Raw genomic sequence first — 21,998 nt, 5'->3', positions numbered from 1 at the left:
ATCTGAACACCCGGTTGTCTGAAAGATTTGGATAAACGGGAGTGTACTCTTATATGTAAGTGCATCTTCAATGTTTTGATATTCCTATTCCTAGGGACATACTCCTTTAACATTGTTAATGCTTAAACAACTAGTCCAGTAACAAAACTGAAACTTGCCTTCTGTCCTGTCTCTATCCATCCTGAGGTAGCTTTTACCCATTATTAGGCAGTTTGTTATGTTTTCTCTCTGCATATAAATTCACCTTCGAGAAATCATTGAGTCAACAGTGTGCCCTTGTTGCCAAGAAGGCCAATGGCATTTTCGGTTGTATAAGTAGGGGCATTGCCAGCAGATCGAGGGACGTGATCGTTCCCCTCTATTTGACATTGGTGAGGCCTCATCTGGAGTACTGTGTCCAATTTTGGGCCCCACACTACAAGAAGGATGTGAAAAAATTGGAAAGCGTCCAGCAGAGGGCAACAAAAATGATTAGGGGACTGGAACACATGACTTATGAGGAGAGGCTGAGGGAACTGGGATTGTTTAGTCTGCGGAAGAGAAGAATGGGCAGGGGGGATTTGAAAGCTGCTTTCAACTACCTGAAAGGGGGTTCCAAAGAGGATGGATCTAGACTGTTCTCAGGGGTAGCAGATGACAGAACAAGGAGTAATGGTCTAAAGTTGCAGTGGGGGAGGTTTAGGTTGGATATTAGAAAAAACTTTTTCACTAGGAGGGTAGTGAAGCACTGGAATGCGTTACCTAGGGAGGTGGTGGAATCTCCTCCTTTAGAGGTTTTTAAGGTCAGGCTTGACAAAGGTCAGGCCTGGGATGACAGTTGGGGATTGTCCTGCTTTGAGCAGGGGTTTGGACTAGATGACCTCCTGAGGTCCCTTTCAACCCTGATATTCTATGACTCTTTTCATTTTACACCAATATTCAGCTATTGCTGTGGGATGAGCCAGAATACTGTATATCCGGTGTAATCTTACAAAAGCTATTTAATGTCTGTATTGACACCGTAAAGTTACATCTAATGCCAACATTTTTTAAAGTGATCTTCTGTTTTTACTTTTCACACAGATAACTCCTGAATCAAAAAAGAAGCCACAAAACACTGCCCATAACTTCTGCAGAAGAGTTTTTTGTTTAGCTGCAATCTCTTAGTAGCTGAAACACTAATTCAAATTAGTCAGCAAATATTGCCTTGTCACTGCACTTCAACAAATCAGTATTTCTGATTTGTATTCTTTATGTAACTTGAGTATCCACTGGAGGCATGTCAGTACAGACATCTTTTTAGTTGCTGTCAATAACTGTTAACATGCATTCTCAAGGAGGCCTTTCTGATGCCTGTTAACTTTTGATTTTCACCTCTTGGTTCACCAAATGGATTGCAATATTGCATGCAAACTCCTTTAGAAATAGGATGTACCCTTTTGAAATAACTCTTGTGCACTGTTCATCAGCTATTTCTTTAACATGGCCAATAGACTACAGAGGGGCTAATTCCAGCATTCCATCCTCTCATTACAGTTGTATGTTAGCTAAAGATTAAATAAAATCTATATGTTCACGATAGTGCTGTATTTTCTCGAGAGAAATATATGGGCATTGTCCTCCCAAAACCTTGTTTTGAACATACATTTCTGTCAGCCTTGGATAGACTATTCTTGATTTTCATATCATGAAGCTGACCTGGATAAAAATTCCAAGATAGTATTGCAGAAACCTTCTGAAGCAAATGTTTTTCAGTACCAGATTTAGTTCTTATTCACTAATAGGGGTGCTGGAACAATTTTTATAGTGTGGGTGCTGAGAGCCATTGAACCAAACTGTAAATCCTGTATATAATGGAAACCACTTCAAGCAAAGGGGTGCTGCAGTTCCAGCACCTATGTTCACCAACATCAGAAATCTGTTTGAGGATCTTCCAGTCTGCGATGTTTCATTTCATTCTGTCATCCTGTTCAATTTTTTTAACCTTTTGGATCAATTTTCATGATTGACTGCAAACGTTTTCTCAACAGTACTACAATTTCTGGTCTCTGGCTCCCGTCATCCATTAATCTTACAAGAAATGCCTGTGTTTGACTCATGAACTGAAACTATCCTCCTCCTCTTCTAATCTAATGTTAACTGCCTGCCGTTCTTTCCCTGTCACTCTGGTAGCTAAGCCAGTTTCTGCTCACAGTTTTGTGTCCAGTTCTCTTCCTCCCCAGCCGCTGCACCTCACTTGCCAGTTTCTGTTGTTCCTTGGTAGAACTTGGCTACTTCCAGCAACTCTGGATGTTAAGAGTATAGGATAGCTCCAGTCTCTGCAAAATGCAGAAAACACAGCAGAAGAATGGTTATGCTCTGTCACAAGCACATTCTGCTGCTACTGCTACCTGGACACCTCTCCACTGACCTTGGATCCATCACTTTGTTTCTCGGTGCCTCTGTTTTCCTTCCCACACTCTATCTGATTTCTCCATTCAGATTGGAAGCTCTTTGGGGGCAAGGACTCTTTCACTGCAATGTTAGGGATAAAATAATGCATTCTGACCTCTTTTCCTACAGAAATGTTTTGCCCTCTGATGTTGGGGAGAACATCTCTTAGGTAGTTTCCAAGTAAAAAAATATTAAGTTAGCCCCAAGATGTTTTTATAGCAAATTTCAAACTTGAATAGGATGAAATGAAAAATCTGAAGTATGAACATTTATTTTAAAGATGAGAGAGAGAAATAATTTCTTGTGGTGGGGAATAAGATGACTTCAGACATTTTAGCGACAGCTACTTTTTTACATATACGTGCACTTCTGATTTCATATAAAACTCTTCCTCTTGAACAGAGAGAAAGTTGTCACCTTCTTACCATTATTTCAGTTACTTATCCTAAAAAGTGGAGGATCAAAAATACAATGTTCAGGAATGCTGATGATTTCAGTAACTGCTTACTTGAGTTAGCAGTCTCAACTAGTAGTGGACCCATTATATTCCTGTTTCACCTTACTAATCATGAAAGGTAAGGAATTAGCTTACAGCCAGCAGCCTGAAGTTCACCTAGCTCATCCAGTTCTTCAGACTCTCTGAAACTTCATGGTACTGGTCTTGTCTTGGCCTTAGATGAAGCTTAAAAAAAAAAGTCATGGTGGCTGTAACTGTCGGCTGCCTTTAATTGTTTCACCATGAGGTTTTTATTAAGGCAGAGAGTGCTCTTGAGTGGCTTTGTATCTAATTTTGAAAGAATGAAAATGGTAGTGATGAACTCTCCCCTTAGAACTCTTGCATACCTATTATGAGTTAATGTTTGTAGGTTATGGAAGCATCTGGAATTGTTGACCAGCATTTATGTTCGCACACCTGATACGAGGGAGTGTGACGACAGCCATTGGTAACACCAATGTGCAGTTTAGGTGTGTTTTTTGGAACCTGGGCTGTTTGGTGGTGTAAGTAGTTGCTGTTAAGTAGCAACCTTATTAGTTGGAGTGTGTGTATGTGTGTAAATAAATATTTGTAGGACACAACTAGTCAAGCTCGCTTAATCGCTTTTGGAAGCTGAACACAAGAATAGGGACCAGTTCTACTTTATAATGGAATTGCTGTGTTACTTAACAAAAACAATGAATTCCCATGTTTCTTCAAAATGTTGTTTGAATTGTAACCTTTTTACTTTCTGTCCATCATTAATCTCTGTTTTATCAAAGGAAGGGGCTTTTTGTCTTAACAACAGCACAGCGCAAGAAGGTTGCTCTGAAATAGTCAGTGTAGGAATCTAGAAGGTACAATAAAGCAGAGGTCGAGATATTTTGTCATAGTGTTGGGATGAAGATTTCCATTCTGAAATGAAACAAGGAGTTAGCTGAGACTTCTCCAACTATGGACAGCCTAGAAGAAACATTTTTGCTATCAGACAGGCCGACAGAACAAGCTAAGGAAATCTGTTGGGTCAGAACTCTTTTTCTAACACTGGCGTATCCCCAGATTGGTATGATTCCAGAAAAATTATGAAATTGAGTCTCCTGAAAAAATGCCCCAACCAGCTTAAGAATTTTTTCTAACTTTCCTGATTCACTCCCCATTTCCAATTCTAAGCAGCTTTGATTGTTTTTAAACCTATTGGGCTTAAAATTAAAGTTTCTTCAAATACGTTTATTTTTCATCATACCATAAATCCTCAGATGATCCTTTTAATTATAAGAAAAGGAGTACTTGTGGCACCTTAGAGACGAACAAATTTATTAGAGCATAAGCTTTCGTGAGCTACAGCTCACTTCATCGGATATCCAGTGAAGTGAGCTGTAGCTCACGAAAGCTTATGCTCTAATAAATTTGTTCGTCTCTAAGGTGCCACAAGTACTCCTTTTCTTTTTGCAAATACAGACTAACACGGCTGCTACTCTAAAACCTTTTAATTATGTAATTCATTTTGGAGTATGAGCAGCATGGCACATGGCTTAGACATTAGGAGTTGATGCCACTAGTTTTGAAAGTTAATTGGTTCCAAGCTCCATGTTTAGGATCTATAATGATATCCTGTGGGAGCTGGTGATTAGTCCCATATCATAGTTAAGGAGGCCTGATAACTTGTAAAAACATTATCCATAGTTATTTGTTCTCCAGAGGTGCAGTACAATTCCTTTCCCACAGGGAGAACCTGCCTGACGTAAACACATCTGTACAATTCACTTTTAATATTCTGTTGGAAGGTCAGGCAATGCTTGTACCAATAAATGTTTATAGAAATATCTTTTGTAATAGCCCAGTTACTGTTAATTAATTTTATTCACACAAATTGTGGGAAAACCCAAAGGAAGAAGTAGATGTTGACTTTGCTATGAACATGTGAAAATGGTTGCACAAAACATTCTAGAATGCAGGGTTAATATAAAAATGGTTTGGTGCTTGGCTATAATATAATACAAAACACTGCATTACAGGAATTCATAGAAATATATAACTGCACCTAATGTGTTCTGCTTTCATAATATGCTCTTGTATTATGTGTAAACTGAAAGGTTTTATGTAGGAATGAAGAAAAGTATAGTGCTTCAAGGAAAGTCATTGTGTTAGGGTGACTATAAAGGTGAGAAGATTTTGTAGTTTATTTTAACAGTAATGGAAATTAGGTGTGACTTGAATTTAATTTAGTTACCCTGTTAATCTGAATTGTCATTGTCTAGAGTCTGTGGATAGCAGTCACACACATTCTGCTAATCGGAGTTGTTAGCGTACAAATGAGCAACTCTGAATTTATCCAGTAACTTCAATCAGCAGCTAGGAAAAAAGAGAAAATGAGCAGAGAATATATTGCAGGCATTGTGTAAATACTGTGTACAGAAGCTCTGAGAGTCTGTATAAAAAGACCAAAATACAGTGCCTGATAATTTATCTGTACTACCTTCAGGAAGCAATTTTTATCCAGTCACTGTCACGCTGCTGAGCTCTAGCTTCATGAACCTCTGTGGATACTTACAGCAATTCTTCTTACTTACAGGTGAACTAAAAGTAAAATCTTAAAATTCCATCTGCTTGAGTAAAATGTGCTGAACGGTCCAGGTTAGTGAGCCTAATAGGGACATTAATCACATTGCAACTTCAAAGCAAACCCTTTTTATTTACCTTTCAGTTCTCCTAAATCACGTCAACTGGCTTCAGCTCAACATGGTACATGCTAGGGCATCGTAATGAAGCTAAAACTGACCAGTTTGGTTTGTAAGGAATCTGAAAGAGGAAGTGGGGAGGTCAGTTTTAGGTGATGGTGTGCTGTGTTGCCCTCCGCCTCCTGACTTCATTGTGACTACTCACGTGCTTGAAGTTAGGCACGTACTTAAGTGCTTTACTGGGTTGGGGCCACGTGCTGAAGAATTGCAATGGGAATTGACACTGTTTAGTTTCACCTTTAAAGATGAGACTGTAGAGGAGACCAAGTGGCACTCCAATGCAAGCAAACATTGGAGGAAGTTGTTAGTGTGTTTCTAAATATTTCCCTCATATTTATAATAGAAGACTATGCGTACATCTCCACTACAGCTGGGAGGGCACTTCTTAGCGTGAGTAGACAGACACATGCTAGCTGTGCTTAAGCTAGCACACTAAAAAAAGCAGTGTGGCTGCAGCGGCCTGGGCTAGCCACCTGACTCTATACCCAGGGGCTTGGAGTGGGATTGTACTCAGGTGGCTAGCCCAAGCCCGTGCTGTTGCAGACGTGCCACTGATTTAGCTCAAAGTGCATGTCTGTCTGCCCATACTGGAAGGCTCCTTCCCGCCTCTTCCACCCCTGCTCCCTCCCCAAGGCCTGTCTGCCCATGACTCCCTTCTCTCCGCCAAGTGCCTCCCAGCAGCCCTCCGCCAAACAGCTGATCGGGCCGTAAGCCCTGGAGAGGAACCACTGTGGCTGGTGGGTGCTGAGCACCTCCTGGTTTTTTTTCCATGGATGCTTGAGCCCCAGAGCACCCACCGGTGCCTATTACTCAAGGAAGGTATGTGAAAATAGCCCAGGGGTCCTTAAACACTCTCTCTAAAGATATGGTCTAGCCTAGTGGTTCTCAAACTGTGGGTTGGGACCCCGTTTTAATGGGGTCACCAGGGCTGGCTTAGACTTGCTGAGGCCCAAACCCTACCACCTGTGGTCAAAGCTGAAGCGTGAGGCTTCAGTACTGGGTGGTGGGGCTCAGGTTACCAGCCCCCTGCCTGGGGCTGAAGCCTTTGGGCCTCAGCTTTAGTCCCCCCCCCCCCCCCCAGCTCAGCATGGTGCAGCTCAGGGTTTGGCCCCTCCTCCTGGGGTCATGTAGTAATTTTTGTTGTCAGAAGGGGATCGCGGTGCAATGAAGTTTGAGAACCCCTGATCTAGCCTGTAAGAGAGATTGTCTCGTGAATGTCTCCCTTTCCATTCCTCATTACTCTCTTATCCCTGTGGCAACTACAAGAAACACTCACATTGACAAATATTATTAGGAAATTAGTTTATATATTTTTAGCAGTCTCTTAGTACAAATCAGTAACGCTAGATGAGGAGGAAAGCCAGCAGCATGTGATCAGCCACCTTTCCCTGGACCACCAGAAAGAGCTGTGGCTGTAGATTATGGACCATATCTTAAGGGAATCTCTGAAATATTCAATAAATAGCTGACAGAGTGAGTGTGTGTGTGTGTACGCACGTGCACGCATCTCCTAAGGTCGTCTCAACTGATGTCGGGCAAAATAATGAGCTGTGTTTAATTTGTAGGTATTTCATTTTTATACTACTGTACTAACAAAGGGAGTTAAACCAGATCACCTTCCCTTATAGTCTTTAATTTTTGTATTTAATTATTATAGTTTCCTTTAGTCTTTATTATTATCATTATTATTGGGAAGAAAGTGTCACTTAAAAAAAGACTTGTTTTCCACCCATCTTGATGCAAGCAGTAAGAACTCATTAAGATACACTTTATATGAAATTTGCATTACAATGCTGAAAGTTGTCTCATGAAAAATAGACCTAGTAGAAAGAAAAGGAGTACTTGTGGCACCTTAGAGACCTAGTAGAGCAAGTCAAATGTATTTTCAAAAACTCACACTGATTATAAAGCTATTGTTGTATATGAATCCTATTTTTAATTATCAAAACTTCAAATCTTGATCAAATTTTAAGATCACGCCAGTGGACAGAATTAATACCAATGCTTCTGTGCATCTCAAATATTGTCCTTAAGCTGTAATTTTGAATTTCAGACTGTTGAAAATCACTATGCGAAGGAGTGAAAAATAAAAGAACTTTTGAGGGTTCCAGTATATTTCTAATGACATGATTTTTAAGATTCAAGAGGTGACCAAATCAACCAATGGTCTCAGTTTGAATCCCCAAACTGAGAGAAATTTGGAGACTTTTTTAATATGGTGTTCAGATACATTAATAGGTAAAAAAACAGAATTCAAGTCCTTATCTTGCCTCCCCCTTCTCAGTCACTGAGCACATCACCATCAATCCATGTTGATCAGGCTCCTACCTCAAATGACAAGAGGATTATCTTCAACTCCTTACTTTCCCTCTTCTCTCATATCCAAGCTGTGTCCAAATCTTGCTGCGGTTTCCTACACATCCTTTCTGACCTTTGTCGTCTTTCTGCTGACATACCTAAAACTCTCATTTCAGATGGTATGCCCTTGAGGACAGGAACTCTCTCTTCCTCTGTAGAAAGTGCTTGGCATGTTTTGAGTTCAGTTTTAGTATGAATGATTAAGGCACTAGATTAAATCAAGGATTGGAATGTGTTTTGGAATGCTCTGAGCACAAATAAAGCATGTTGGGGCTGCTGCTAACTGCAGATTGAATAAACCCTGATCTTGATACCTTCTAATCCTAAAAATCATCTATTATTGTCCATAACATTTTGCTGCTAGTGTATGTTAAAACATAGTTTAGTTTCTATCTATTCCAGCAGTTACATGTGTTCAAATATATTTCCTTAACTTAACATTGAATTTTTACTTCTGTGAAGATGGGTACACATGTATGGGGTATTCTAATTTAAGCTATATAAGCCAGCACAAGTTCTTGTTAAAATCTCTCCATTGTATTCTCAGGAGGAGGGGAAAAAAGTCTTACTGATTTTGTAGGTATTAAATTATGTAAATTGTCGTGTTCTGTTTTGATATGAATGTCATTAAGAGCTGCTGGATGCTTTATAAGATGGCTGTGAGAACAGTTAAACTACGAAAATCAATAAGCTAAAATGTTCTTGCCAATAACCCCCGCACCTCTTCTCTCAGTGTTGCAGGTGGAGAGCTCTTTGATTTTTTAGCTGAAAAGGAATCTCTGACTGAGGAGGAGGCCACAGAATTTCTCAAACAAATCCTTAATGGTGTTTACTATCTCCACTCTCTGCAAATTGCCCATTTTGATCTCAAGGTATGTTGGACAGATAATTTGGGGTACTGTAAGCAACCCCCTTAAAGTCCCAATTACGCTACCAAAAAAAATCTCCAGTTGTAATACAGATCACATCTTGAAAATGTGGTTGCCAGCCTATGTAGATAAGGGAGAGAACTCAGCTGAATAGTAATTGTTTCCAACCGTCTTTAGTTTAAAAAGCAAAAAATGCTTTTCCCGCATTTACACAGACTGGGAGTTACCCACAAAACAATATCCTGGAAACAGTTTTCAAGAATGATCTTGAAACCTATGTCAGGTTAGGAATTGTATGTAGTATGGATGTGGCCTTGATTAGAGCTGTGCAAATAATCAATTTTTCAGTTCACTGGCAATTTTGAAAAATCAGAAGAACAAATAATTTGAGGTCAAAGAAAACATCTCATTTAAATTTCAAGCAATTTTTTACTATTTTAAAATAAAATTTAAGGAAATTTCAAAATAGGTCATTTCAAATAAAAAAACATTGACACGAAATGCTATGACTTTTTTTCCCAAAAAATTGTGTTTTTTCTACATGAACAATTTGGCAAAACTGACACACATTTGCAAAAATTTTTATGTCAAATTTGTATTTTTGCCTCCCTGCCCCCCCCCCCCCCAAAAAAAAAAAGTTTCCAACAAAAATTTTTACCCTACTCTAATTTTGATGCAACATTCTGAACTGGAAAATTCTTCTGTCTGTTTGCATTCCATGCATCTAATGCTCACTCAGAAGATCTGCATTTCCTTAAACCGAAACAAGACGACAAAATTATTTACTGTCAGGGATGGTTGTGAAGCAAGTAGCAATTTCCAGAAAGTGAAAAGACTGTTTCAGATCAACTTGTCAGTGAAAAGAGAAAAGCAATATTATGTGAGAAATGTCTATGTATTTTTGCATATGTGAACTCCATTAATATGTTGAATTCTTTTTAATATCATTTTACTAGCTTTTTCTTTTCGTAGTCATCAATATTTTCAAGTGTTGAGCATTTTGATATTTCTTCTTGATTTTGGATTGTGGAGGTATATAGGCCCCAAATCAGGAAGGCATCTCAATTCAAGGTATTTAAAGAGGTGCTGAAGTCCTCCTGAAGATAATGGCCATGTCTACACTATGGAAACAAAGGTGAATTTTTAACATGTGCTAGCTAACACATGTTAAAATCCTAGTATATCAGAGGAAGTTGTAGTTTTAACATGTTAGCTGTCCCAGGTAGAGGAGAGCCAAGGGTTTACCTCAACCAGCTAACACTTGTTTAACCTACAACTGCAGTGTCTACGCTAAAGGTAAAATCCTGTCACCACAGAAATCAATGAGCATTTTGCCATTGACTTTAATGGAGCCAGGGTTTCACTTCAGGATTTTAACTTGGATTAGCATGTTTTAGCTAATGTGGCTTCTCTAGGGAACACGTATATTTTTAAGACAAGGCCAAGAGACTGAAACGCATATTTAACTAACGAGCACATTAGTAGCCTTGTAGCCTGTGCATATTATGAAATCTTTTTTGTTTGTTGGTTTTTGTTTTGAAAGCCTGAAAACATAATGCTGCTGGATAGAAATGTACCAAAGCCCCGCATCAAGATTATTGACTTTGGCTTATCACACAAAATTGACTTTGGAAATGAGTTTAAAAATATCTTTGGAACACCAGAGTTTGTTGGTGAGTACAGGTTATGCCTTATATATTGTTTTCTTTTCCTTAAGCCTATGAAATCGTGCATATGGCATGTCTCAACTTAGCTATGATTTACAGAATTTGTGTGCAGTAAATGACATTTTGACATTTTGTAAAGTACACCATATTCCTTAGCAGTAACTTGGTTGTATCATTGTAAAAGATTTTCTGTTATAATGACATTGCAGGTTATAAATCAGTGTTTTTAAGGTGTCAGAATTAAATAAAACTGCTGTTTGCATCTTTGTTTGCTTATGTACTTCACATACTATTCATTCTCTCTTAGCTCCGGAAATAGTAAACTACGAACCCCTTGGTCTTGAGGCAGATATGTGGTAAGTTAATGAACCATTCTGAGATGGTAGTTGTCATTATTATATATTGTATTATTGTTCTGACTCTTTCCCTCTCTCTCTCTCTCTCTCTCCAGGAGCATCGGTGTAATAACTTACATTCTGTAAGTATCAAAATCCATAAATCATTCTTTGGGAACATTTAATTTTTTTGTTCTAACATTATGTTCTGATTCTGTCCTCTTGGCTTTCAATTGTTTGGTGTATTTTTGATGTCAGTAAGACATATACATAGCATATGGCCACTTAACTAAACTGCATTGATTCTACATGATTTTCACCTAATTGAAGTTGAATAATAAAAATAGCTATAGCATAATTGTTAAAAGAATAGCTAAGAGTCAATGCTGAGATAGTGGGATGGAAGCCTTGTTTAGATGATTAGGCAGTGTTCCAAAGTGACATTAATTTTAATTCTCTGAAGTTAAATCACAGCTTTTGTCTTTGTAAGATCATCATCTTTAAGATACGTCTGAACTCTAAAAGCAGAAAGCCTCTTTTTTTGCACTTCCTTGTCAGATCTTGCAGGGATAAAATGGCATGTAGCATATAATATGTACTGTGTCCAATCTTACTTTTAACAGCCTAAGTGGTGCATCACCATTTCTTGGAGAAACAAAACAAGAAACATTAGCAAACGTATCTGCTGTGAATTATGACTTTGAGGAAGAATTCTTCAGTAATACCAGTGCCCTAGCTAAAGATTTTATAAGAAGACTTCTAGTTAAGGATCCAAAGTGAGTTACTTCTGTTCCTGTGTTTCTGCTGTGGTATCCTGAATTACATATCCTGGTTCAATTTGTATTCTGTATTTGTGCTCGTTAGTTAAATATGATCTGCTAGAGTCAACAAAGTAATAGGAGTATTTTTTTCACCCATTTAAAGGAAAAGAATGACAATTCTGGATAGCTTGCAGCATCCCTGGATCAAGGTTAGTGTATAAGGAAATCACTTTATATTCTCTTTTGTTTATCATTCTCCGGTATGTATACTTATGCTTATTCAACTACTTCGTGAAAACTAGAAAGCATAAAGTGGTGTTCCCACTTAATAAATATTGCTGTTTGCAAAGCTAAATGGAAGGATGCTGCGTATTGGCTATAGACTTAATTAAGTTATGTTCTGTACATGGTAGTTATGGGCAAGTACTGTAGCCCATTATTCAGATGACAGTTTTTTGTTTGGTCAGGGAGACACAAATGTTCAGGAAAGAGTGTACCAGCAAAGATACATTTTCTGAATCAAATCCAGTTTCTTCCTCTTCCTAACCTTTTCAAATCTCTATTTAAGTGTGGCTAAATGATGACTGAGCTAAGGAGAGCCATGTCTCTTCCTCGCTCCCTAATTGGGCCGAGAAGAGAACTGCTGGGACTGATCCACTTCTTTCCCAATTAATACTTGGCTTGAGTAGGGTTTTCTAAGATATAGTGTCATCTTTTCCACAGGGGAGAGAGAGATCTAGGTCACAAGGGGGAGAATAGGGCATCTGGCCTTTTTTGATCATACAGGCCCCTTGGTGCAATCTGGCCCATTTCTAAGAGTGTGGTTTTGAAAAATTAAAATAAAATTGTTCCTTGCCCTGCCACTTGTCATCTCTGGAAGACTTGATTTAGCAGTATCCAGAGAGGACCTAACTTCATCAATCATCCCAACATTCACTGGTGACATAATTTCAACAAGGAACTCCTGGGAGCCTCATCCAGCACACTGCTGTATAATAATCTGTTAGATCTTATTAAAATTCAGTTGTGCTCTGAAGGATGAGTAAAAATTGCACTTTGTTCACTAGATCTGTTCCCTGCATAAATTCCGTCCTGTCTACTTCCTTTTGTGAATTAAATGAAGAGGGACAAAATAAGTGCATACTGCTATTAGCCCTGCAGAGCCAGCACTCCTAATTGGAAGTCAGCTGGATTCTGTTCCTTTTTATGCACAATCAATAATAATGCATTAAGTTCCAGTCAGTTTATACCTATACAAAGCCAGTAAAAGCAGTGGAGTGATGGAAATGTCACTAAGAACATATTCTGGCTTGCAGAACTTTTATGGTGGGTCATGATGATGTACAAGAAGCAGCTTGGTTCTCAAGGTACTTGGTTGAGTTTGCAAGGCTGACAGGGGAGGGGAAGAAAATCTCTGTTTGTTAACTATATGCATTTCATCCGCAAATCATTGAACCAGAATCATGGAACTTCTCTGAGATGTTCTTACAAAGTCTCTTCACAGTATAACTACCCTTCAATAGTTGGTTTAGTACTGATTTTTTTGCTCTAGAGTTAGAACTGTGCAAATAACCATTTTTTTTCAGGTCCCTGGCAGTTTCAAAACAAAATAATTTGGGATTGAACAAAATGTTTTGTTCAACCTGAAACTAAACATTTTGTTTCCATTTTGGGCATTTGACCCCTTTTATTTAATAAGCAAAGGAATTTTGGCAGTAAAGGGCTAGATTCACAAAGGGACATTCACAAAAGCAAGGTGGTGGTGTTGCCTCCTTTATACCTAGGATGTGGAAGATGCAGGTTTGAATCCCCACCCTGGTGCAGGGACTTGAGCTCAGGTCTCACCCATCCCAGGTGAGTGCCCTAATCACTAAAGTATTAACTGTTGGGGGGAGGGTGTCTCTCAGTATCTCCTATTAAAAGATATTCTACTTTGTATAAATTATTACGTTTTCATTGGACCAGGGACTGGAATATGGGTGTCTCCCAGCTGAGGGCCCTAACTACCAGACTATAGAGTCATTCTCTCCCCCCGCCCCAAAGAAACACTTAATTGTTTATTTAATGTGAAACAGCTTCAACAGGAGAGATTGTGAGACAGACACCCCAGAATACTCTATAATTCAGGTGTTAGTGCACTCATCTGGGAGTAGGGAGTCCTTGGTTCAAATCCCTGCTTCAGAGTGGGGATTCAAACCTCCAAAAGAGCCGATGAGTGCTCCAACCACTGGGATATTGGGTATAAGGTGGCCACCTCCATACCACCACAGTTCTGTGAGTGGCAGTTAAGTCTCTTTGGGGACTGTAACCCAAAAAATTGAAACATTTCAGTTTGAGATTTCTGAAAGAGTTTTGACCAAAACAGCCAAAATCAATATGATTTTGCAAAATGGCTTTGTCAACCCAAATCTGCATTATGTGCCAAAAAACTGCTGAAAAATGTCACCCTGTTTTAGATAGAGTAACTAACTCAGTTTAGTTACACTAATAGGAACTCTAAATGTACACTCACTTAAGCTGATTGAAATTGTACTTAAGCAGTTTTATATTAATGTAGTTACTCTTGTTCACGTTTTCCAGCTCCTGGCACAAGAGAAGTTAGTCTGATAGCCTGAACACCCTGATTTTTCTAGATATCTCGTCCTCCTGCCACCATTTGCCCCCTATTTAAAAATATAACAATCTAGTACCCCTGTGCCATATGAGCCCAACCACATCTTCCTGTTAAGCTAGATCGTACACTGGTATTTGGGGCCTTCCTAATCACAGAGCATGCCAGATCACTTAATGCAGGGGTGGCCAACCTGTAGCTCCGGAGCCGCATGTGGCTTTTCAGAGGTTAATATGCGGCTCCTTACCTAGGCATGGATTCCGGGGTTGGAGCTATAGATGCTAACTTTCTAATGTGCTTGGGGGGTGCTCACTGCTCATCCCCTTGCTCTGCCCCAAGCCCTGCCCCCACTCCACCCCTTCCCCTGAGCCTGCCATGCCCTCGCTCCTCCCCCCTATAGCCTCCTGCACATGTGAAACAGCTGATTGCAGGGGGAGGGGAGAGTAGGTGCTGATTGGTGGGGGCTGCCGGCGGGCAGGAGGTGCTGGGGAGTGGATCGGGGGCTTCTGACCTGTTACTGCGACTCTTTGGCAATGTACATTGGTAAATGCTGGCTCCTTCTCAGGCTCAGGTTGGCTACCCCTGACTTAATACAAGGATGCACTCATCTGAGGGTTGGTGCTCAGTGTTCGCTCTGAGAGCTTGTCTGTATGGAGTGCTGACTCAAGTGTAAATCTACAGCGCATTAGCCTGCTGTGCACTAAGTGGCCAGTGGACCCTGCTGCCACACACTAAAAGTTCTGTAGTACACGTTGACCTAAAGCACACTATGAAACTTTTAGTTCATGGCAGCAGGGTCTACACTGCCACTTAGTGTGCTGCCAGCAAGAGGACTGTAGATTCACACACCAGCTTGCCGCATATTAAATCGTCATATAGGTAATCCCTGAGAGGTGGCATGCGGCACTGGAGCCCATTGCAGTTGTAGCTGGGTCTTGACTTGTAAACTAGTGAAATGAAATGGGAGATGTTGGATACCAAATTGATTATCCTGAAAGCAGAACAAAACCTGTGCTGCATTTATAATCAATCAGGAAATCCTTACAGAAAACAGGTCTTTGCTGGTACACCAGGATCGGGGAGGGGTCTCTGCCCGAGAGATAGAAGTCCTAGGTTAAAGATTAAAAAAAATCAAATGGTTTACAAAACAGTTAACTTTCTTTTGAAACTTGCTACCTTATTACTCTGGAAACATCCTTCAAATTAATAGAGCAGTCAGCTACTCTGACTAAACTCATTAGCTGGATGTTTCTGCTAAGGCAGTCAGCAGCAAAATAGTTAACTATACTGATACTTGTAATTAATGTTTAGAGGTGACAATTTAATGCCTCTCTGGAATGAATAAGGTTGTACAATTGTTTGTGTATGCCTCTAGCCAGCACTGTATTCATAAACTGTCTTTACAACACAATGAGGTGGAACTTAAGGTTTTGGGAGTTTTTTAAACTACACCTTAAGGAAAAAAGAGGGATGATTTATGTGCATAGAGACCCTAACTCTTTGGAACACATGAAATTTCTACAGGTGTGGCTTCCTGGAATGCCTGCTGCTTTCTTCAAGATACTGACTGCACTCTCTGCTAGGTCTTGCATATTAGAATGGTGCCTTTTTGTATGCTTTACTACAATACTGTGGACTTTACTGTCTTTGCAACCTCAGATAATTGTTTAGTTGGAGTTAAAATTGTACAGCAGGAAGATGATTTTGGGAAAGCAGTAGCATAATTGGGGGATATTTAAAAATATCCTTTTGTGCCTCTTTTCCTCATAGCCTAAGGATACCCAACAAGCCCTTAGCAGAAAAGCATCTGCAGTAAATATGGAGAAATTCAAAAAGTTTGCAGCACGAAGAAAATGGAAAGTAAGTTATTTAGCAAGTCTTCATAAAACTGGTGATGAATGTAATGTCATTCTCTTCTCAGGGTAAACACAATTGAAATATTGTTAATTGTATTGCTTTTTTGCTCAGATGAAGTTTACAAGCTGAAACTTCATTAAAAACAGAAAATACATTTTCGTACCAATCAAAGTCTTTGCAGCATGGGGGAAGAGGAAGGAGAACCCGCTTCTTGTGTTGACTTGGAGTACATTTGTAGGCACTTAGATGCTGTGGTTGTGGAGATGTAGTGTAAAAAGCTAAAGAGAAATTCTATTCATTACTGAACTGAGTATAAATACTTAAATTGTACATTGAGCTGTATTCATTTTATATAAACTGTTTTTATATAAGCGGCAAAGAGTCCTGTGGCACCTTATAGACTAACAGACGTATTGGCGCATAAGCTTTCGTGGGTGAATACATGCATCCGACGAAGTGGGTATTCACCCACGAAAGCTTATGCTCCAATACGTCTGTTAGTCTATAAGGTGCCACAGGACTCTTCGCCGCTTTTACAGATCCAGACTAACATGGCTACCCCTCTGTTTTTATATATTATCAAGACAGTCAAATAACAAGAGCATATTTACAATTTGAAAACCATTTATATTTTATTGTATTTATTTGTATGACTCTAATGTCATGGCAAATGTTATAGGTGTGCATGGCAGTGTAAATATGCAAAGAGGCTAGTCTTAAAAAAAAAAAAAAAAAATGAACAGGAAACAACTGGAGTTGGTCAAAAGTGGGAGGGGGGAGCAAAAATTTAGTTCCTGCCCCACAAAGATTACAGTCTAAGGCTCTGCACCTTGAAAGACTTACGTGAGCCTCGCTTCTGAACCGAAACTGGGTGTGGAATTGGCAGAGTGTGGGTAGGTGTAAGGAGTAGAATCAGCAAAGGAGAGAACTTCACTTCACCACACATACTGAGAGACCTGCACTTGAAGCAAGGAAAGGAAGGGGTGTAGCAGAAGAAATCTATGTAGCATGATACCAGAGTTAAGCGAGAGTCAGCAATGGGATGCATGAATTATAAAAGAGAAGTTCCCTCTTTGGAATAGAGGTCAAGAAATAGGATTTTTCTCTCTAGTTTAGGCAATAGAAAAAAATACTAAATATCTGGCCTCAGAATCTATTTGGCAAGATTCAGTGTCTGGTTTAGGTGGGATCAAGTGTGCTTGTAAAGCTTAAATTGCATGAGAAATGTCAGTCTTCTCTGGTGTCTAAGAAGAAGCATCCTTTTGTATAATGTAATATTTAAAGGAACACTATCAGGTAATTTAGGTCCAAATTAAATTGTGTATGTGTGCACATTTTAAAATGAGAAAATCCGTTCGTAGAAGTATTTTCATGAAATGTATGGCCTGAGCAAGGGGAATTTAGTACAAGTAACTTTTTTTGTTTGTTTGCATAGAAAAATGTTTAAATCCAGTGTTTGCTACCCATTGGTGTTCTACTGAAACAGACAAGTCTGTTTTATTACCAGTACAGATGAAACCCAATGAGTAAACAGTATACACAGTGAAAAACCTGATATATCAAAAATTCTTTCCACTTTTATGTGTTTAAAACACAATTTTCCTTTTCTGTGATGATAGTTTGTTTTAAAAGAAATATCTTCCTATCACAAATGTTCTATTTGATATGTTAAGTAAAAATAGCTCTTCTTCTTTTTAAAAAGCAATCAGTACGCTTAATTTCATTGTGCCAAAGATTATCAAGATCCTTCTTATCCAGAAGTAACATGAGTGTTGCTAGGAGTGATGATACTCTGGTAAGCATATGTTTTTATTGGTTTACTGCTTTAAATACTTTCTGACATATAACAACATGAATACTGAAATATTTTAAAATGTGTATATAGGATATTATTTCTGATATGGCAAGAGATAGATTCATGAAGTTTTAGGCCAGAAGGGTCCATTATGATCATTTATTCTGACCTCCTGCATAACAGACTATAGAATTATCTTCACTAACTTCTGCATTGAGTCCAATAACTTTAGGTTCAAATTTATTTATCATGTTGTTGTAGTTTGATTCATGAGAAACTTTCACACCATAGTAATTATAAAACAGATGTATTGAGCATTTGCAGGTTGAGTTGCTCAGGGTACTGTATGCTATAAACCATTTTTATTTATTTTTTTTAAGTAAAAAAGCTTAGAATATTTAAAAGGAATTTTTTAAAAAGTAGGTGCTTCTACAATGTAAATGTTTCAGGAAAACATGTGAGGGAAAGGAAATAATTACGAGCAAGCAGTAGCCAAATTTGAATAAGTAAAGCAGTCAGATGTAAAGGTGGGGGATGGGTGTTAAGGAGCACCTGAGGGCTCACCACAGTAAAGGCACAATTGCTTAGCATGCCTTACAGTTAGGAGATCTGTAGGTCTCAGTCAGGACACCACAGAAATCTGTAGGGTTCCTTAGTTTTCAAGGTGTAAGAAGGAATTGTCCCTTGTACTAATATAGTTATGGAATGACCTTTGTGTTAGGGCAGATAGAATGAAAAAATGAATGAGATACATACTCTAGAGCAGGCATGGGCAAACTTTTTGGCCCGAGGGCCACATCTGGATATGGAAATTGTATGGCGGGCCATGAATGCTCATGAAATTGGGGTTAGAGTGCAGGAAGGACATGAGGGCTCTGGCTGGGGGTGCGGGCTCTGGGAGGGTGCCAGAAATGAGGAGTTCAGGTGCTCTGGGCAGGAGATTGGTGTGCGGGGGTGGGGCTGGAGATGAGGGATTTGGGATGTAGGAGGGTGCTCCAGGCTGGGACCAAGGCACAGGGCAGGAGGGGGATCAGGGCTGGGGCGGGGGGGTGGGGGTGGGGCCAGAAATGAGGAGTTCAAGGTGCAGGAGGGGGCTCTGGGCTGGGGCAGGGCGTTGGGGTGAGAGCTCCAGTTGGGGGTGCAGGCTCTGGGGTGGGGCTGGGGATGAGGGGTTGGGGGTGCAGGAGGGGGCTCTGGGCTGGGACTCGGGGGGGGGGGGGAGGAAGGGGCTCTGGGCTGGGGCAGGGGATTGGGGCGCAGGAGGGGCTCAGGGGTGCAGGATCCAGGCAGCACTTACCTCAAGCAGCTCCCGGAAGCAGCGGCATGTCGTCGTCCGTTTCCCCCCTCCCCCCCCCGGCTCCTATGAGGAGGCATGGCCAGGCGGTTCCACACGCTGGCCTGTCCACAAGCACCGCCCCTGCAGCTTCCTGCAGTTCCCAGCACGCGGATCCCGCTGGCTACCCCTAAATGGAGCACGGCGCGACCCCCAACCCCATTCCTGGCTGGAGTACGGGAAGGCAAGCCCCAGACCCTGCTCCCCAGTGGGAGCTCGAGGGCTGGATTAAATCAGCTGGAGGGCCAGATGTGGCCCGCGGGCCATAGTTTGTCCACCCCTGCTCTAGAGCTTCAAGTTATAGCACAGCTGTTCATTGGTGGGGTTGGGGGGGAAAAAAACTTCTGTGCACCTGTTTGTGCATTATTAATTAGTGATAGTGGTAGGTCCAAGTGGCTCCAATTGGAGTTAGCATAATGGGGCTAGACAGGGTGTAACTGCGCAGTAAGATAGCAAAAGCAACCAGTAGAAATATTCCCCTTCATTCATCCGAGGTAGATGTGTTGAGTTCTACTCTTGTCAGTACATTTTTTTGAATGACACCTTGTGTTTGCTGTGTGTCGTGTCTATCATCTGGCTATGACTGAAGACACTGGAGGGCAATTCGAGTACTCTTAAATGGCATAGAGGATAGGCTTGCCCTAGAGTCCTTTCACAAAATTACCCTTCTTACTTACTGTCATGTGTTTAGTTGTGCTACCTGATTCCTGCATTCCAACTTCAGGTGTAGCTAGCAGCTGCATATCAGCAGTGTGTCTGTATAACTTGTGAGGAAGTTCAAGATGAAGAATGTTATAGAAATGCAAACAAATGTGCTTATGATTCTCTAATGTGGTGGTTGCAACACCCTGATTTATTACCATAGCAACTGTTCCTCCCGTTCTCCACTGGACTGGTGTGCTTGACCTTCTGAATTAGTCAAGAATAACAGGATGATTCAGAAAGGGCAAACTTCTAATTACACACAAGTTCTACGGTTGACAGCAATATCAATAAGTGAAATGCAGACAGGAGGCCATTTTTAATTAATCGATTTTTTTTATACTCTGACTATAACAGGGATTTTTAAAGACATAAAGGTCAATCTGCAAGTGTAAGTCTGGTTATGTCTACATTGAAATCAGGAGATGTGACTGCAGCATGGGTAGACATACCTGAACTAGCTTTGATCTAGTTAGATCGAAGGAGCTTGGATGACAATAGCAGTGTAGCTGTGGGGGCATGGGCTAGCTACTTGAGTATGTGCCCAGGCTTCTACTCAGGAAGCTAGCCCATGCCACCACCGCAGTTGCTGCAGTTATAGTGCTATATTGGTACTTGAACTAGCTAGCTAGATCAAAGCTAGCTCTGGAATGTCTATACAAGCTGCAATCGCACCTCCCAATTTCAATGTTTACGTACCTTGAGAGATGTTGAGCACCCTCCTCTCCCATTGACCTTGCAGGATGGGCCCAGAGAGTACATTAGACCCTATGCCAAACAAGCTTCCTTTCAGTTTATGCAGGTGTATGCCTTTTAGGTTTAAGCCCTTGGGAGCTATAGTTAGAAGCTTGTAAATCCAGAAGCTTTCTCTTTTTAGCTTGCTCTTCAGGTTTTAATGCAGTCTTTAGGAAATATCCTGTGATCAGTAAAGCTTAAACATTAATGCATTAGAACGTAAACATACTTTTTGCTGTGCATTAATAGTCTTAAAAATCAAAAATTCTGCAGAGACTTCTTTCTTACCCATTTTATCCTCCCAGTTTCCCTCCTGTGCAAGTCATGTTCTCACTTCCACTTTCCTTTTCTTATCATTCTACTTTTGTGCTATTTGTTCTCTCACCCATACTACTCCCGCTCCTATTGCTATACTTTAACACTGAATCACCATTTAAGATATCACACCAACTCTTTAGCAGGGAGGAGGATTGCAGGCAAGTGCTAGTGTTTAAAACACTAATAAACTCAGGATAAGGAAAATTAGAGTGATTCGAAAATCAGGCTACATGATTTTCTTTTCTGTGACTTTTTGCTGACTTACTCATGGAGAACACAGATAGTCCCTGGGAAGTACAAGGTTTGTACCTGTATCTTATATTGTTGTTTTAGATGCATTTTTTTAACAAGGTCCTATCACACCTTTACTTTACTTTATACAGCTCTCCATTTAGATGATACATAGAAAATTCCAGTAAGGAAACAATGTGGTAGAAAAAGACTTCTCTGGAATCTCACGCAGTAAATAATGTGTATAGATGTGGAAAAAATGCACGTCTTATTAGGGTAAATTTTCCACGTAGTGTTCCTACATTTTAGCAGCGTGACTCTTGTGAATAAGTTTTCCAGTCTTGCAGCTAAATGGCTGTATGGTGCTTTGAAAATGTAATTTTCTTTCCGTATCCTGACAGGTGCTGGGGGATTTTTTGTTTTTGTTTTTTTACTATTATTATTTTGAAAGCTAATGACGATTTTTTTTTCTATTTCCTTGTTAACTATGAGGATGAGGAGGATTCATTTGTGATGAAAGCCATCATTCATGCCATCAATGATGACAACGTTCCTGGACTACAGCATCTCCTGGGATCTCTGACTAATTACGATGTCAATCAACCCAACAAGGTATGGTGTTAGGTCTGTGCTGCAACAAGTGGGGAGGCCAGATATCTGTTTGTTCTTGTATGGAGTGATGTGGCTATAAAATAGAAATGTAATATTTGAAATAAGACTAATGGTTAAATGGCTTGTAAGCTGTCCTACGAAAAGTTATGTTAGGAGTTCGTTGTTCATTCCTCTGAAACTGTCTGGATA

General features: G+C 40.1%; 1 protein-coding gene across 4 annotated transcripts in view; it reads left to right on the top strand.

Annotated features, from left to right (window-relative positions):
* Nucleotides 1–21,998, top strand: part of DAPK1 (death associated protein kinase 1) — a 121,956-nt gene that overhangs the window by 60,593 nt on the left and 39,365 nt on the right. For all 4 annotated transcript variants that reach the window (XM_074953162.1, XM_074953161.1, XM_074953159.1 and 1 more), the window contains 9 exons: nt 8,717–8,855; nt 10,396–10,525; nt 10,827–10,875; nt 10,971–10,997; nt 11,478–11,630; nt 11,779–11,824; nt 15,997–16,086; nt 17,786–17,878; nt 21,690–21,809. In XM_074953162.1, coding sequence (XP_074809263.1) covers nt 8,717–8,855; nt 10,396–10,525; nt 10,827–10,875; nt 10,971–10,997; nt 11,478–11,630; nt 11,779–11,824; nt 15,997–16,086; nt 17,786–17,878; nt 21,690–21,809 — 847 coding nt within the window. The remainder of the gene's footprint in view (nt 1–8,716; nt 8,856–10,395; nt 10,526–10,826; nt 10,876–10,970; nt 10,998–11,477; nt 11,631–11,778; nt 11,825–15,996; nt 16,087–17,785; nt 17,879–21,689; nt 21,810–21,998) is intronic.

Source organism: Natator depressus, chromosome 5 (genome assembly GCF_965152275.1).
Source record: "Natator depressus isolate rNatDep1 chromosome 5, rNatDep2.hap1, whole genome shotgun sequence".
In the NCBI taxonomy this organism is placed as follows: domain Eukaryota; kingdom Metazoa; phylum Chordata; order Testudines; family Cheloniidae; genus Natator; species Natator depressus.
Note: the sequence above shows the minus strand (reverse complement) of the source record. Positions and strands in the feature narration are given on the sequence as shown.